The sequence below is a fragment of the Nothobranchius furzeri genome, chromosome 7, assembly GCF_043380555.1.
Source record: "Nothobranchius furzeri strain GRZ-AD chromosome 7, NfurGRZ-RIMD1, whole genome shotgun sequence".
In the NCBI taxonomy this organism is placed as follows: domain Eukaryota; kingdom Metazoa; phylum Chordata; class Actinopteri; order Cyprinodontiformes; family Nothobranchiidae; genus Nothobranchius; species Nothobranchius furzeri.
This window is the reverse complement of record NC_091747.1, coordinates 43711239-43730161: the sequence shown is the minus strand read 5'-3', so window position 1 is coordinate 43730161 and position 18923 is coordinate 43711239. Positions and strand designations below refer to the sequence as shown.

Genomic DNA, 18923 nt, shown 5'->3' with positions numbered 1-18923 from the left:
GTGGGACAACTTATGCTTATCGACAAACACACTATTGTGTCATTGTCGATAACTCATTATCCCCCCATGCATCCATTAGAGGAAGAGGAGTTTATGATGAATGGCAGGAGACTTTTTAACGTCCGTATAATTGCTTACAGCTATGTTTCGCTAAATTATAAATCATTAATTCATCCTTTATAAGCTGGAACATATTGTACAGTATAAAATTAATTTCTTCATCCAACTGAAATGGATTTGATGACACAACATGTTAGAGAAAAAGAAGCCTGGAGTTATGCTGGGCCTTGTCCGGCTCTGGAATACCAAATTCACTCCAAAAAGTGGGAAAAACATGCAAATTTCCCAATAAATATGCTGAAATTGACTTTTACGAATCTGTTCCTTGGCATTTATTTTATTGTCCTACGAGGCAGATTTCCACCATCTGGTACTTCAGGCAAGTTCAAGCAAATGTTAAACAGCAGCTGATGTGCAACTATTTTCCTCCCCATTCCAAACGAGGGGTCTCGTTTTGAAACACCCAATGCTGGGAGGTGAGTTTTCCCAACTTGGGAGTCGTGTCCTGATTCAAAAGGAAGAACAACCTCCTGCTGCTGATGTTATTGTTGCTTGGCTCCCGACTCTGCAGCTGATTTTTGCTCTCACCCCTCCTCCTGGTCAAAGCCAATTGCTCAGGTAGGAGTCATCAGGAAGAAAAGTTGCAATGCTTCACAGAAATTAAAAGTAACGTTGAGTGTTTGGGCATTTTTCCTCCTCTCACTTTTGAAAAGGTGTTTGCAAGCCAAACTATAGATGAAGTACTCCCAGAGTGTTGTGAAAACAATAAAACGTTCAGCTTTAAAAAGGTGCTGCAATAACAGGGATGGCTAATTACTGATACATCACTGACCTCTAGTGGTGGGTTTTATACACGTGAAAAAATTATTTCCACAGCTACACAATAAAGTCAGAAAAACAAAACATTTACAGAAAAGCAGGTTTAGTTTTTGCATTGCAGCAAATACTGACACAGTTGACCAAAGGCAAAAAGAAAGAAATGGCAGGAAAATTGTGCAGAAGTAAAAAAAATTGCTAAGAGCAAAATTACAGCCCGTTTTCTACTTTAATCAAAGATCTTTGATAGATCACAAAGGGAGCAATCACATTTAATACAAGCTCCAAACAGGAGACTGAAATGATATTAAAGGGTAAATGTGCAGCAAATGGATCACATGAAGTCTTCAGATGCAGGCAATCAGCTGTAATTACAGCACAGGAACTAAACACAGGAAACACATATAAACAGTTTCTAAAAATAATCCTACAGCATATTTAAAAATACTCAAAAAGCAATGAGAGTCCCTTTCAGTGCTTTTGAATGGGAGCGTCATCCCTTAACGACGGGAAGATCTCAATTTCTTGGATGATCCTTCTAGCGATGATCTTGTCATTTGCTACGATCATCCTTCGGGACATCAGATCAAACGGGCCGCCTAAATAGAAACAGACAACAAATGTTAAGCCAAGCTGTGGAGAATCGGGCTTTGATCAAAGTTTTTAAAGCGGTCTTTATAGAACATTCATTAATTTATATATGGAAGGACCTCAGTAGGGAGTATTGTAGCTCAACCGAGCTTCTTCAAAATAAAGAATGAGACGAGACTTTTTCTTGCTGAACTCGAACCTTTAGTTAATTAGAACACCTTACAGGAAAGTTACATGTCTGCTCTTAGCGCCAGTTTTTTCTCTACTTCCTGGTTTTTCTCGTTAAGCCTTCTGGGAACACGCTAAGTCTCATGGGTAATGAAGTTTTAAAGATTACACAATACTGAGCCTCTTAACTAATTTCAAATCAGAAATACTGTCTCATATCACTAAATAATCAAATTAAATAATATGTCCTTGGTGAACATTCAAACTCAACATTTCCATGAACTAACATAATAGTCATTTATATTTGTTACTAGCATTAATATAACCCCCCCCCCCCCCCCCTGCTCTTATAATAATTCACAACAGGGAGAAACAGAGATTTATTCTAATCGGTCTAACAAACTAACTGCTAGCCACAAAAAGGTTGTTCACAGTGTCACTGAACGTGTCAAATCTCTAACAACTTCATGATCCCTCTGTCATGATCCTGCCATGTTCGGACCTCCATGAAACCATCATCCACCTCATTAGCCTTCATGCATCACACCTGGTCCCCTCATCAAGCTCATGCCACACACCTGCCTCACCAGCTATATAATCCACAGTTTACCACCAGCACTCTGCCAGATTATTGAACGCTCCTGCTAGTAGATCTTCCAGCCTTATCATCCTGCCTCATCTTCGCCTACCGACCTCGTTTCACGCCTGACCCTCGCCAAGAACTCTGCCTGCCTCCACGACCACGTCCCGAACCTACCTTGTTCTGATCCACGCCTGTCTTTGACCACGTCTCTCGCCTGCTCCTTGTATCTGCTTTGTCCCATCCTGCTTCCGACCCACGCCTGCCCTCGGCTCTGCCTTTACCTGAACTCAACTCCGATAACGTCGCCTCTTAGCTTCAGGCTAATAAAAACTTTACTACCGCCTACTGTGCTCTGGTGTCCTTACGGTCCTCTCCCAAGTTCATAACACTCTCTGGCAGATATGCTATATAATTCCTGCTACAGTAGTTAGCACTAGTGCTAATTTCTAACAATTTCTGTGTAAATAACAAAGCAACCCAACGTTTTGTTAGCCGGTGCTAACAACCAAAACATTTCAAGGAAACAACGATGGCATGCAAAAAAAATGTGAGGGCATTTCAAACAGTGGTACTCACCATCAACATCTAGAAGGATTCCTCCAGCTTCCTGGATGATAACTGCTCCAGCGGCAATGTCCCAGCAGTGGATGCCGATCTCAAAGAAGGCCTCCACCGCGCCGGTCGCCACCAGACACATGTTGGTGGCAGCAGTTCCTGATCCACGGAGCCTGTTGGAACAAACCAGTCAGGTTCACATTTATGCCAAAAGAGTGTCTTTGATTCTCCCGAGTGAGCTTATTTCAGTCAAAGAAACAAACTTGATTAACGTCTGTAACAGAAATGTGGTTCGACCAGCTGCTCATGTAAAAAAAAAAAGCAGTTACACTAAAAGTCCCCATGGATTGTTATTAATATAAAAATACTAAAGTGTGTGTTTAATAAATAGCTAAACGTGACATTTGAATTCATTTAACCAGTTTCAGTTCACTTCCTGGTTTAACATTAGCATCACCTAAGCTACGGTAGGTTTATTTGTTGTATTTAAACTTACCCATGCACTGGGATGCAGAGGATCTTCTGCATGGTGGAGAAGATCTTGGTGACTTTTTCGGGGCTGCGGTCCGTCCCATGCTCAGAGATGATGATGGACTTGTGGATATCTGCAGCAAACACAACTGTGAGCTGGTGCTGCTCATGAGGAACATTAAATATTACAAATCTAAACATGTTTGTACCTTTTACATCAGACACCTGAATCTTCTCATCGTTACAGAAAGCCCCCTTCCCTCGTCTTGCTTTGTACATCTTATCCTCCAAGCAGCTGTACACCACACCAAACTCCAACTATAAAGAATTATAAATATTTTGAAGGTAAGTATGAGATGTAATGATAATAATAATGATAATAATAATAATAATGATTTATGTCATTAAGCCAACCTCCTTATTGACAGCAAAGGCAATAGACACAGCCACAAATGGGAATCTGGAAGCAAATTGTCCAATAAAATTATTATTATGATATAATTACACCATTGAAACTATTTCACACGTTTTTGTATTACCCATTGTTGCTAACGTCCTGAAATGCCTCCGTTTGAAGAAATGGCTTTTACATCCTATATGACTGATAAGCTGAGTCTGGTTTGAAAATGTCTACTCTCCAAAGTCTCAGAGGTTCATGACAGATGTTTCAAACATTTTCACTGCTGGCAGTTTAGCCCAAAATTAAATTTTATATAAATTTACCACCAGCAGCAAGACCTGGGATTTTAGCTCTTGCAGGAATTTTGAGATATCAGTGTCATGCTAAAGGTTTAGAAAATATTTGCATGCTGTGAAATGTTTGGAAATCCGAGCCATTATAATGTGACAGCATTAGCTGTGCTCTAACTAGCCATTAGCACATCAGTCCTGTCCACTGTAAAGGCTACTTCTCAAAACAGATGGAAATATATTTGGAAATTTTACTCAAAACCTGCGATGGACTGGCTCTCTGCCCAGGGTGTACCCCGCCTGACTGCCCATTGACCGCTGGGGTTAGCACCAGCCCCCCCCTCCCGCAACCCTACGTGAACTAAGCGGGTTGTGACAATGGATGGATTTTACTCAAAAAATCTAATTGGCCAGAATTTTGTTTTAAGAAACTATTGATCAGCAAATTTCAGTATTTCATGACATTGGTTCTGTTGTAATAGCTCTAAAATAAACCCAAAGACCACTAAATGACTGGCATCACATGCAAAAGACAGAATGTGTGTTTTTCTAGCACAAAACTATTGCACTGAAAATACTCATTTAGTACCGTGATGAAAGAAAACTGGCATATTGACTTTATCCTTTCTAAAAAAGTAGAGTTTAAACCGCACAAAAGTGAGTTTTACCCGTGCACAAAGTTGGTGGTGCCGTCAACCGGGTCAATGATCCAGGTAGGTTTGTCTGATAGGATGCACGGCTCTCCGTTTTCAACAGATTCCTCCCCAATGAAGCTGCAGAACACACGCAGAGGAAAACCACTCAGGAAAAGCATGAAGTAATACAAAGGTATGCTGTTAAACGTTTGCATGGCTCACCAGTGTGCATCCTCTCCAAACTCCTCCTTTAGTGACCCGATGATGATTTTCTCCACCCTCTCATCAGTCTTAGTCACAAGGTCCACAGAGGAGCTCTTTGTCATCACTTTTATTTCGCTCTCTCCAGCTTTACGAATTTCCTGGTTTAAAAAAATACACAATTGGCACACAGTTAGTCCCTGTAACAAACATTTCCTTCAGATTAAATGTTTTTGTTCTTTTTAGGCACCAAAGTTTCTCATTTCTTGGTAAAATAGTATTTTAACAGTACCTCTCCTGCTTTTCTTGCCACCTCAACTGCAAAGTCATAAGCCTTCTGCCACATGTCGTCAACGTGATTTTCTGTTTTGTCTGACGCAGAATCACCTTTAAACACAGACGTCTGGTTGTTTATACAATGGACGTTATCAAATGCACTCAAAACAAAAATGCTTATAAAAATGTGACAACAGGACTATCTGACCTCTGTTACAACAATACTTTAAAGGTGTCGTCGACTGAAAAAACGTTTTAATTATTATTACTGATTATAATCAGTCACTCTGAGTTATTCATGCAGGCTGAACATAAAAACAGTCTCCTCTACCTAGCTCCTGCGTTAGCCTCTGATAGAAAGTAGACGGTGAAATGCTAGGATTTGAAAATTGTCACGCTGAGATGTCACACTGTGAATTGGCATTCATGGCCTGGTCCATTTTGGCTCACGCCTGCCCACAGGAACGCTTTTTAAAAACATTTCGAAGTAAACATGGGAAAGTTAGTAAAGAACCAGCGGACATGGCTAATTGGAGTGACAACAAGATCTGTGAACTTCTGTCTTTACAAGCAGAGGCAGAAGTAGCCAGACCGTTCTCAGGAACTGTGACGGACAGCCACCTCTTTGAGGGTTTGTCTAAAAAACTCGAGGAGCTTCAGCAGAGACAGAGAACGGATCACATCAAAACTCAAAGAATTGAAGAAGTTTAACTTTTCACTGTTTCTTTTTACATGCAATTGCAGCCAGGTAACCTGAAAAATAAGTTGTATTCAGATCTAACTGATCAGCTGAAGCCTTTTCGAGAGTCTGGCTTGTTTTCAACACCTGAAAAGCAGCTTCATCACAGCTGTTATGAACCATCCATCCATCCATTTTCTGAACCCGCTTGTCCACGTGGGGTCACGGGGGGCTGGTGCATATATCCAGCGGTCAACGGGCAATCAGGCGGGGTACACCCTGGACAGAGAGCCAGTCCATCGCAGGGCAACACAGAGACACACAGGACAAACAATCATGTACACACACACACACACACACCTAGGGACAATGTAGACAGACCAATTAATCTAACAGTCATGTTTTTGGACTGTGGGAGGAAGCCGGAGTACCCGGAGAGAACCCACGCATGCACAGGGAGAACATGCAAACTCCATGCAGAAAGATCCCAGGCTGGGAAGTGAACCCAGGACCTTCTTGCTACAAGGCAACAGCTCTAACCACTGTACCACTGCGCAGCCGCTGTTATGAACCTTCTTTTGGAACCTGGAAGATCGAAGCCTGCATTGCAGTTAACCTGCATTATTCCCCCAAAATTGTTTGAGTTGCAACACAAAACATTCACAAAAGGCTTGTGCATTTGAAGGTTTATTGTTCTAATAAAACCATAATGCTTTCTTGGATTGCCTGAGTATTTTGTGGCCCTTTTGTAAAAAGTAAGTAAGTAAGTAAGTAAAGTTTATTTATATAGCGCCTTTCACAGATATAAATCACAAAGCGCTGTACAACATGAGTAAAATCAGGGCAAATACCTCAAACCAATAAATACATCATAAAAACAATAGCAGTGACAACAATAGTAACCAAAATCAGGAGTAAAAACAAAAAAGGGCTTCTGTTGAATCTGGTCAACTGAACTTGCCCACCCAAAATAATTTATGACTGACTTTGTGAAGACTTCAGACAAGCACACAAGTTGTGAATGCAACATAAGCTATAAAGGCTACAAACATAGTGATTGTAAAAAAAAATCACGTTTTACAGATGCCTGTATGCTCTGTCATTTTATCCTGCATGTAGCCTCTGACTGGACACTCTTGTTGAGTAGTCTTGTGTCTCTGGTTTTTCTCTAGCTACCTCTTTACCTGACTGCTAGAAAAAAAACAGGCAGGGGGGGGGGGGGTGAGGGGAGCATCAGCATCTCCTGAAGTGATTTACAGAACAAAGGCGAACGTTCACAAGTGATTAAAAATGCTAAGTGAAAACAATGGTGCCAATTGGCAGATCTCTGGGAGTTCTAGTGTTAATAATAATGAGCAATCCTGCTGTTTTCAGCCCACCTCTGCAACAGTAAACTTCTGCATCTCAGTGTTTTTTTAATGATTCATAAGACCTTGATTTACACTAGAGAACACTGCAAATGTATTGAATAAACAAGTAAACCACACCTTTAAAATATCCACAAAAAATAAATTAAATTAAAATACATGTTACAGTTAGGAACACATTTTATTGTGATGAAATTAGTCATAAAATAGTTTTAAAATTATATTTTGTCTAGTTTTAAAATAGCTAAAAACATTGTTGGTTTCAACAAAAATGTTCTTTTATTACACTCAAAAAAACTCATCCAATAGGATGCAATCAATTAGAATTGCAAGAAATTCTGTTGAAATTTGCTCTTTTACAGTTTTTTATGTAGTTACATTTTAAAAAGAGTAATATACTAAATGCACAATTTGGATAAAATGTTGATTACAACTGCATTAAATGCCTTTTTACACTCGAAAAACAACTTGTTGGATACACTTTCTATAAGCCGTTTTTAACCCACTCAGGCTCAAAATGAGTTTTGATAAAAGGACAAACAACTAAGTCCTTCGGGGGTACTTCTGAGTTAAAAAATGTTCATGAAATACGTATGTGGAGTAACCAGGTAGGTGGGGTTTAATGTTGCAAATCTGCAACGCCTGCCTCCAGAGGGTTAAATGTCTCAATTTTATGAAATTCTTACATTTCTTAATACATCTCAGTCAACTCCATTTCTGTCCAAACTTCGACAAGTATTCAGGTTTTATTCAGTTGAATTGAGACGTTTAAATGATTTTTGTTAGAACAAATACTTTTCATAGTTTCAGTTGTGCAAATCATCTAGATAAAGAAAAAAAACATTAATTTAGCTGTCATTTCAACAAAAATATTGTTTAACCAACCCAGCAGTAGAAAAGTTGATCAATTGAAATAAACTATTAAACAAGATAAATTCTACATATTCAATCTATAAAATAATATAATACACACTTAAATAGCCTGAGAGGCAAAACCCAGGGGGAAGATCCCCTCCGTTATGTTTGTCTGGATCGTTTGCTTTTATGTTTTTATTTAAAGCTTCTGTGAGATTAAATCAATTTGTTTGCATTTTCCTTTAAAAAATCTAATTCATCATTAACTGACTGTAAAGTTCCTACCCTGTGTTTTAATCCTGAAACTGTTGAACTCAACCAGAACATCTGTCTAACTCCTATCAGCGTGTCTGAGGAAACACTCACCTCGTGGAGTCAAACGGCTTCCAGGTCACCTGCAGGTTTGGGTGGCTCGTCTCTTATAAACTGTCTCATGGAGGAGGGGAGGCAACTCCTAAAAGACGCTGGCATAACAATGTAGGAAAAAGGCAGAACCACCTCCAAACCTTATTTTCTTCTCACCTGAGAGGAAAAAAACCAGACCTGCAACTACATGACCATGATGCTCCACCCCCACCCCACCCCACCACACACCTACACACACCTATACACACACACACACACACACACACACACACACACACACACACACACACACACACACACACACACACACACACACACACACACACACACACACACACACACACACACACACACCACCTCTCCCATATTTGTACCTGATTGAGAGAGAAAGTGGAAAGTTTTGTGGAGCTCTGGAGGTCCCACATGAAGACGTGATGATTCACCAAACAATGATTCACCAAACAGCTGAAGATAAACTGAAAAAAAAAGAAAATTTCCAGCAAGCTGCAGGTGGAGGTTTTTACCTTTTTAGACAAAAATCTTTGAGGCAGTTTTGCCTTTGTCACTTTTTTGCAGTGAACTTCAACTGGCGGCTTGTGGGCCACGTCCGGCCTGCCAGACCTATGGGTGGAAAGGTCTGGTGGGTCCTCCCTGCTAAAATGCAGCAAAGTTAATGTCCCAAATATCAACATTTGTTTACATTCTCCAAACAAAACAGTTTAGATGGAAGATTGCATTTTAAAAATTAAAGTGGCAGCGTGCATTTTCACTGATGATAGGGGCAGTAGATACCTAAATCATTGCAAGCACGCATTCTTTTTGTGTTAAAATAAGACCTTACCAATGGATGGCCATTAGGGTAAAAAATCCCTGCTAAATGACAAGAACATCAGATTCCCTTTCATCACTGGCAATAAGTGAAGAGGTAAATGTGTAAAACAACAATGTTTATTAATGGTGAAAGTTTTGTAACCATTTGTTACAAATTAGTAAAATGCATTTTGTCCTCACAAGCTTCTGTAGAAGGAACCACGGCATCCAATATGGCATCGCCCAGAGACTTTGGGTGTTTCTCAATGCCAAGGAACCTTGCCTTGATGTCTTGGCCCCACCCCGGTTGCCTAGGAGATACAGTGGCATGAAAAACTCTTTGCCCCCTTCCTGATTTCTTATTCTTTTGCATGTTTGTCACACAAAATGTTTCTGATCATCAAACACATTTAACCATTAGTCAAAGATAACACAAGTAAACACAAAATGCAGTTTTGAAATGATGGTTTTTATTATTTAGGGAGAGATCAAAATCCAAGCCTACATTGCCCCATGTGTAAAAGTAATTGCCCCCCTTGTTAAAAAATAGCCCAACTGTGGTGTTTCACACCTGAATTCAATTTCTGTAGCCACCCCCCATGCCTGATAACTGCCACACCTGTTTCAATCAAGAACTCACTTAAATATGAGCTGCCTGACACAGAGAAGTAGACCAAAAGCATCTCAAAAGCTAGACATCATGCCAAGATCCAAAGAAATTCAAGAACAAATGAGACCAAAAGTAACTGAGATCTATCAGTCTGGTAAAGGTTATAAAGCCATTTCTAAAGCTTTGGGACTCCAGCGAACCACAGCGAGAGCCATTATCCACAAATGGCAACAACATGCAGTACGTTTACATGCAGCCAATATCCGGGTTAAGGTCGGCATTCGGGTTTCTGAGTTGATCAGAATAACCCGTTTACAAGCACAAATAGAAAGAGTTACCTCCCGATTTAAATGCGGACGTTGGGGTAGCGTCAGGACGTGTGGACTACGTCCAGACGCAATGTGCGTCATTTCCGGTTCTTCTCGTTCTGGTATCCGTGAAAACAACAACATTTTTCCCAGTTCGGAAGAGATAGCGACCGCGTTTGTTTGCGCTTTAGTTTCCTCGTCACTCCAAAAGTGTGGTGCTGTGCGGCGACTCGCCATGTTGCTCCCAACTTGTTGTTTACTTCCGGAATTCTGGCGCATACAAGACGTCCCTCTACTCAAAAGACCAAGATTCCTTGCGAACAGAGCATGCGCAGAACACACGCTTTGATGGGGATATCCCGGCATGCGTTTACACGACCAAACATTCGGGTTAGAAAACTCGACAGTCGCTGCTAGAAAAAGTGTTCAGATGTAGCTGCAGGTCTCAAGTGTATGGCTTTATCTTTATCTCTCTTGAATGTTTCCATTCAAATAATGAAAAGTAAAGGAATGGACCCTTAACCTCAGTAGGTACTTATAATAATGTGTTTTCCAATGTGACTAGGCCAGTTTAAGGTCAAAGGTCAGGCATTCACCTTTAGGAATGTCCAGACCATCACACTGCTGCCACCATGCTCGACAGTTTCTGAAAAACTGTGTTCCACTATGGTTTCATCTGTCCTTGGTCTGAAAGATTAAGGTCTGAATGGGAGTGTTCCATTTACCCAAAAAAGAAAAAAAAAGTAAAACATCTTAATGATTCCCAAGACTTATGAGAAAAATACTCTGTGAGCTGATGAGACAAAAGTAGAATGTTCTGGAAGGAATGCATCCCCTTCCATCTGCATTTCAGACATGATAGCACCAGTCAAACACGGTGGTGGTAGTGTGATGGTCTGGTGCTGCTTCAGGACCTGGAACCATGAATTTTGCTCTTTAAATTTCAAACTTTGACCATAAAAAGTGTTTCATGCTAGAGAAGCCTCCATTGAGCTGAATTCAAGCAGGATCTGTGAAGAAGAGAAGGTCACAGAAACATTAGAGACACACTTCCAGTCGTCTCTAAAGTTTGATGGCAGGATTTTGTCTCCAGGGGCATTACAACCGACTTTAAACCACGTTCCAGGTAAGTTTAGATGCATATTTCAAATTAATCAATAAAGTAAGCACATGAATGAGGATCATCTGACACGTCTGCTTTTGCTACTTGCGTGTTTCAACACATCACACAGACGCACCTTTAGCGCGGCGCAGGTTCACGTGTGTCACATGTTCAGCTCGTGGATTCAGAATGAAGCTAAACCCAACTTCACTCTGCAACAGATTTGTTAAACAACAGTAAATCTGTCAGGAAGTGTCATCATCCTCTCGGATCTGCAGGAAATCCTGATGCACAGGCTGCAGCTGAAACAAACAAATGCGTGTCAGACTTAGCAGATCCATGTTGGGAAGCAGCAGGAGAGCAGTTGTCACCTTGTTGTCCCGGTTGTGCACCAAACAGAAACCTCTCTGAGATGTTTGGGAGACATCAGGAGGGAAGTGAGAGTGAAACACACAGTCCTGCTGTCTCCCCAGCAGCTCTGTTATGAATAATTTATCCCGGATGGAGGATGTTTTGGGTATTTGCTTCCCCGGGATCACAGCTGTGATTGAGGACTGCCACGACGCAGAGGCTGCTGAAGGTCAACTCTGACCTGAAAGATGATCATTTTATTTTGAAACTCCTTTGAGTCGTTTGACTGTGAAGTTTGAGTTTAATGGAAATCCTGAGACTTTGTTTTAGAGTGATAAGTGATCTTTAGCAGGCTTTAAACCAGTTTGGGAACCTTTAACTGCTTTGGGAACCCAGTGGAGGTAGTGGAGGAGTACAAGTGACAACCTCCTGAAATTCTCTGCTAACACAGAAGAGATTCTCAGAAAGTGCCACCAACGGTTATATCTCCTTAGGAAGCTCAACTCCTTTGGAGTCAGCTCCTCAGTCATGATGACTTTTTACTGTGCCTTCCTGGAAAGCATCATGACCTTCTCCATCACTTGTTGGTTCTACTCTGTTAGCCTCCAGAACAGGAACAGACTGCAGCACACTGCATCAGTGTGTTCCAAAATCGTTCACAATATCAGAACTCTTGCTCAGGTTTTCTATCAACAAGCCCTGAGACAGGCCGCCAAAATCCTACCCCTCTCACATTCTTCACCCCCTATTTCATATATGTCCTTTATGCCACACCAGTTGGACAGGCTGGCCACCCTTGTACTCTGCCTGACCCAGATCAGTAACTGGCTGTCCAGCAACTTTCTTGTCTTAAATGCTAACAAGACAGAGACCCTGATCGCTGCCCCCCCCCCCCCCCCCCCCCCCGAAACTTCAGCCAAAAATCGAGCAAGAAATTGCCTCTTTTTGCCCATCAGCCAAGGCCAACATTAGAAACCTAGGAGTTATTTTTGATCCAGCTTTAAGTTTAGACTCACACGTCAAAACCATCTCCCGCTCTTGTTTCTTTCAACTGAGAAACATTTCAAAAGTCCGTAAACTGGTTTCTACTGCAGATCTGGAAAAAATCATCCATGCCTTTGTGTCATCACGCTTAGACTACTGTAACGCTCTTTTTACTGGTCTCAGCAAAACCTCCCTCTCACGCCTTCAAGCCATCCAAAATGCAGCAGCCAGACTCCTAACCAAATCCAGCAGACGAGCTCACATCACCCCAGTTTTACAGTCCCTCCACTGGCTCCCGGTAGAATATAGAATACAGTTTAAAGTTTTAGTGCTGACCTATAGAGCTCTTAACAACCAGGCTCCAAGCTACCTATCTGAGCTTTTATCCCCACACACCACCTCTCGGAACCTTAGATCCACATCTGAAAACCTCCTGGCTGTTCCTCGAACCAGACTGAAAACCAAAGGGGACAGGGCCTTTCAGACTATTGCACCCAGACTTTGGAACAGTCTGCCTTCTAATCTCCATCTTTCTAACACTGTAGAGGTCTTTAAAAATCATCTAAAAACTCACCTTTTCATCCAGGCGTTCCCTCCCTAAATGTTTCAAAAAGATGGCTTTGTTCGGGTTCACACCTTCACTTTGTTTATACTCATGATTTTATTTTCTATTTTATCACTGCCCCCCACCCCCTGTGGGGGACGCTCCAGGAGTATGGGGTGGGTGGCTTTCTGTTAAGGGCCATTCAGTCCCTTTACCAGAGGAGAGTGAGTTTGGTCCGCATAGCCGGTAGTAAGTCGGACCTGTTCCCAGTGAGGGTTGGACTCCGCCAGGGCTGCCCTTTGTCACCGGTTCTGTTCATCACTTTTATGGACAGAATTTCTAGATGCAGCCGTGGTGTGGAGTGTGTCGAGTTTGGTGGCAGGAGAATCTCGTCTCTGCTTTTTGCGGATGATGTGGTCCTCCTAGCTTCATCCAGCTCTGACCTTCAGCTCTTGCTGGGTAGGTTCGCGGCCGAATGTGAAGCGGCTGGGATGAGGATCAGCACCTCCAAATCTGAGACCATGGTTCTCGACCGGAAAAGGGTGGCTTGCCTCCTCCGGGTCGGGGGAGAGGTCCTACCTCAAGTGGAGGAGTTTAAGTATCTCGGGGTCTTGTTCACGAGTGAGGGTAGGAGGGATCGGGAGATCGACAGGCGGATTGGTTCGGCGTCTGCAGTGATGCGGACGCTGAGCCGATCTGTCGTGGTGAAGAGGGAGCTGAGCCAGAAAGCCAGGCTCTCGATTTACCGGTCGATCTACGTCCCAATCCTCACCTATGGTCATGAGCTTTGGGTAATGACCGAAAGAACGAGATCGCGGATACAAGCGGCCGAAATGAGTTTCCTCTGTAGGGTGGCCGGGCTCAGCCTTAGAGATAGGGTGAGGAGCTCGGACATTCGGGAGGGACTCGGAGTAGAACCGCTGCTCCTCCGGATCGAAAGGAGCCAGTTGAGGTGGTTTGGGCATCTGGTCAGGATGCCTCCTGGACGCCTCCCCGGGGAGGTGTTTCGGGCATGTCCTGCCGGCAGAAGGCCCCCGGGTCGACCCAGGACACGTTGGAGAGGTTACATCTCCAATCTGGTCCGGGAACGCCTTGGGGTCCTGCCGGAGGAGCTGGTGGACAAGGCCGGGGAGAGGACGGCCTGGAGCTCCCTAATTGGGATGCTGCCCCCGCGACCCGGACCCAGATAAGCGGAGGAAGACGAAGACGAAGACGATTTTATCACTGCTATTGTTTTTCTGATGTTTTTATTGGTTAGAGGTATTTGCCCTGATCTTTATCATGTTGTACAGCGCTTTGTGATTTATATCTGTGAAAGGCGCTATATAAATAAACTTTTACTTTACTTACTTTACTTTCAATGGCTCCCCTCTGGGCGACGCCTGCGCTGCATTTCCTGCAAGACTGAGGAGGAGAGCCACCTTTGTCCCCAAAGCCATTCTGCTCTTTAACTCCAGCAGATAAGATAAGACCATCCCCCGATAAACCCTCTCCTTGGGCTCTCCATATATTTAACTTTTATACAGATGACACTTTAGTCACTTACTCAGTGATTTTTGCATACTTTCTGTTTTACCCATCTTCTTGCTGCTTTATTACTTCCTTATTGCCTATTTATTCAATGTTCGTATGTCCAACATCATGCTGCTCTGCTGTTAATTTTTTTAATTGCCCCTCGGGGATAAATAAAGTTTTTCTGATTCTGATTTATACTTCAGTGTTTCCTTGATTTGTGCCAAGATTTTTCTTACAGTTAGGACAAATTTAAGGGGAAAAAATACACAACATCCTTATTTTGTCAGGACTTTAAAATTTTGATTTAAGCAAATAAAATAAGTAAATGTTTTTAATAAAATGCAACAAAACTTCTATTTTTGCACCCTTTTTTTGTTAATTTGGGGCAGTGAGGGTTTTAGTATAAAGAAAAACAATAAAGATGCTAATTTTAAGTTGCATTTTTTCGAGGAGAAAACGTTTGACTTTTTTTCCAACACCTTCTTATTTCTCACATTTCTTTAGTTATGTTGTTTTTAAGGTATGTTTCCATAAGATTTAAGGACTAAAATGTGCTTTACTCTGTGGTTGACCTGCCGCTCAACGTGTTGCAGGAATTTCACTCATCTGAGATCAAGATAAAAAGGCTTCTTTGCTGTTGGGCTTTTAGAAATATTCGAGACAAAAAGAGAACAGGTTGGGAGATAATTAACGAGAATGTCCTTCAAATTCAAGCTAAAACAAATTTGTTTATATTCTTTGTCCACACAGTGTTATAAACACATTATATCTGACTGACTCTATTTAGCTGAGTTTGGGGCTAGCTAAATGCTACGTCCGTAAACAAATACAATTCATTCAATTCAAGTTTATTTAGTGCCAAATCACAAGAGTCGTCACAAGGCACTTCGCATAGTACACATTCCAATACAGGTCAGTTCATTAAGCCAATCAGAAAAAAGTTTCCTATATAAGGAACCCAGCAGGTTTCTTCAAGTCACTGACTAGTGTCAGAGTCTTTACAGCAATCCTCATACTAAGCAAGCATTTAGCGACGTTGGAGAGGAAAACTCCCTTTTAACAGGAAGAAACCTCCAGAGGATCCTGGCTCAGTATAAGCAGCCATCCACCACGACTCACTGGGGATCGAGAAGACAGAACACACGCACACACACACGCACAAGCACACGCACACACAAAGACAAGTAATGTCACACACACAGCATATAAACCAAGTAATGCTTCTATGGTTACATTGTGATTTCTTAGTAAATATTCTATTTGGTGAGAGATAAACTGTATTGTATTTATCCTAGTGAATATATAATTAAACGGGTAAACTAGTAGTAGCACATTCAATGTCAAAGAAAGTAAAATGTTATTATCAGGAGAGGGAGAATGTTTAAGTGGTTATCAACATGGTTTAAGCCAATGGTCCCCTCCATGAGGGCACCACAGCTAAGCAGAACACCATTGTAGCTTCTTCTGGGGAGAAAAACATAAAAGAGAAAAAATAAAGTTAACAGCTGAAATAGCAGGAAATAATACAGTTAAAGAGCAGACTGTAGAAGAAAGTAGTAGAGTGTGGAAAGTGGTCAGTATGTCCTCCAGCAGTCTAAGCCTATAGCAGCATAACTACAGAGAAAACTCTGGATGACCTAGCTTTTTAAATGGAGGCATGTTGGATGCAGGGCAAGGGAGAGCCGTCTTTACTGACTGTATTCTCCACCTCCCTCTACTCCCCACTTATCCAGATCTGGTCTATCATCAGATTTTAACCATAGACCCTATCAAATAAAAATGTCTTAAGCCTAGTCTTAAAAGTAGACAAGGTGTCTGCACGGACTAAAGCTGGGAGTTGGTTCCACAAGAGAGGAGCCTGGTAGCTAAAAGATCTGCCTCCCATCCTTCTTTTAGATATTCTGGGAACCACCAGTAAACCTGCAGTCTGAGAGCGAAGTGCTTGGTTAGGAAGGTATGGAACAATCAGGTCACTGATGTATGATGGCGCTTGAGTGATTGGTGGTGTATGATGGTGCCTGCTGTAATAGCTGCTCGTCTGCCTCTCCTGTTTTTGTTTCTTATTATTGTGTTTACAAACTGCTGGATTACAGAATCCAGTACTGTTATCTCATACGACTGACTTACCCTCGTCGATCTCCGGCAGACCCTCGGATCACTTCAGTTCCACAGTCGTGAGTTTGGAAGGTCTTTTGGCTCGCTGTTTGCTACGGTCCCAGCATTTCTGCTCACCGCCCCGCGTCCAGTATGGTTCCGAAAGAGGCGCGGCATAAAGTCCAGAATGCTGCAGCCAGATTTCTTTCCAATGCAAATAAACTCTGTCACATCACTCCCATTCTGGATGACCTACACTGGATTCCTGTGCAATTTCGAATTCAACATAAAGTTCTAACTTTTACCTACAAAGCCCTGAATGGTCTAGCCCCCTTATATCTGTCAGAGCCCCCCCCCCCCCCCCCCCCGGTCACTAAGGTCTGCTGATCATCTACTGCTCAAAGTCCCTACAATGAAGTATAAAGCTCGTGGGGAGCGTGTGTTCGCCTTTGCTGCCCCCAGACTCTGGAACGCACTCCCTCTGGTAGTTCGCCAAGCTTCTTCACTGGCACAGTTTAAATCCAGCCTGAAGACACATTTTTTTAATTTAGCTATTGGTCAATGATCGGTCTTTTATGCTGTGACTCTCTTCTGTTTTTACTGACTTCTGTTTTTATTGACTTCTCTTTTTATTGGCTGTTTTAAACTTTTGTTCTGATTTTAGGTGTTTCTATTTCATGACAGTTTTAATCTGTGTTTAATGTGTATGTATGTGAATTTGAATAGGTTTTTAGGTTTAACTCTGTGCAGTGCTTTGGTCAGCTGACATGCTGTTTTTAAATGTGCTATATAAATAAAATTGGATTGGATTGGATTGATTATTAAGAGCTTTATATGTGAGAAGGAGGATCTTAAAATATTCTCTGAATTTAACAGGCAGCCAATGTAGGGAAGCTAAGACAGGAGAGATATGATCTCTCTTTTTAATTCTCATCAGAACTCTAGCTGCAGCATTTTGGACAAGCTGAAGACTTTTAACTACATTCTGTGGACTTCCTGAGAGCAATGAATTACAGTAATCTAGTCTTGATGTAAAAAATGCATGAACTAGTTTCTCAGCATCACTCCTGGAAAGTATGCTTCTAATCTTAGCAATATTCCGAAAGTGGAAAAAGAAAATCCAACAAACCTGTTTAACCTGGGTTTTGAATGACATGTCCTGGTCAAAGATAACACCAAGGTTCCTTACTTTGTTCTCGGAGACTAATTTAATGCCATTCAGGTCAGGTGATTGACTAAGCAATTTCCTTTTCTGAATTTCTGGTCCAAAGATGAGAACTTCAATCTTGTCTTGATTTAAAAGCAAAAAGTTTTGAGTCATCCAATTTTCTCTTTCTTCAAGACAAGCCTGTAATCTAACTAACCGATTAGGTTCATCAGGGTTAATGGATACATATCACTGAGTATCGTCAGCATAACAGTGGAAGTTTATCCCGTGCTGTATAATGATTTTTCCAATTGGGAGCATATATGCAGTAAAAAGAATTGGTCCAAGCACTGAACCCTGTGGTACTCCACAAGTAACCCTGGAGTATGAAGAAGATTTGTCATGTACATTTACAAAATGAAATCTATCAGACTGGTAGGATTTAAACCAGCCTAACGCTGTTCCTTTGATCCCTACAACATGTTCAAGTCTTTCTAAAAGAACATTGTGATCAACTGTGTCAAAGGCAGCACTGAGATCTAACAAGACTAGAACAGACACAAGATTCTTATCTGAGGCCATGAGAATATCATTTGTAACTCTCACTAATGCAGTTTCAGTGCTGTGATGCTCTCTAAAACCAGACTGAAATTCCTCAAACGGATGGGGACCAATCCGATCCACATCCCCAACCCCGCTCTGACGGCTGGAGAAATGTCTGTGAGCACCCCCCCCCCCCACCTCCTGACAAGCCGGAGGGACCGAGAAATGCCAGGGCTGAGTTTTTGTCCCAGTCCATCCCTGCTTATAGCTTTACAACAGAAGCACACGTCAAAATGCCTTTAGTTGTTTTGAGAAGTCATAAATCTACTTTGGTCTTGGCTAGATTAGGACTAGCCGTTAGCGTGTCAGTCCCATAGGAGGTAAACAGAATTTATCAAAACAGAGGCTGTTTAGTAAGTGAACAACAATATTAATGTGACAAATGCTTAGAAAATCCATTAAAAACAGTTTGAAGATGGCAGAAACTCACTTTAGTCTTGACCTCACCCAGCCTAGCCATTAGCACATCAATACTGTCAAAAATAAATCTCCAAACTGGAATCAATCAAAGTTTTCTACAATGAGTACAATAAGATCTTGGG

At 41.8% G+C, this 18923-nt stretch overlaps 1 protein-coding gene across 3 annotated transcripts; it reads right to left on the bottom strand.

Moving 5' to 3' along the window:
- Positions 1–390: 390 nt before the first annotated feature.
- LOC107382598 (inositol monophosphatase 1) lies at positions 391–16973 on the bottom strand. 3 transcript variants are annotated; one of them, XM_054751408.2, is made up of 11 exons: positions 14373–16973; positions 8688–9434; positions 8314–8469; positions 5063–5157; positions 4792–4931; positions 4603–4707; positions 3659–3704; positions 3454–3562; positions 3270–3378; positions 2795–2946; positions 391–1475 (listed from the first exon to the last, which is right to left on the bottom strand). In XM_054751408.2, exons 4-11 carry the CDS (start codon positions 5114–5116, stop codon positions 1348–1350), a joined length of 843 nt encoding a protein of 280 aa, XP_054607383.2. In that variant the 5' UTR covers positions 5117–5157; positions 8314–8469; positions 8688–9434; positions 14373–16973; the 3' UTR covers positions 391–1347. The 3 variants fall into 3 exon arrangements, with proteins under 3 accessions (XP_054607383.2, XP_070409449.1, XP_070409450.1); XM_070553348.1 differs by lacking the exon at positions 14373–16973 and having other exon boundaries at positions 8688–12379; XM_070553349.1 differs by lacking the exons at positions 8314–8469; positions 8688–9434; positions 14373–16973 and adding an exon at positions 5873–6865.
- Positions 16974–18923: the final 1950 nt, after the last annotated feature.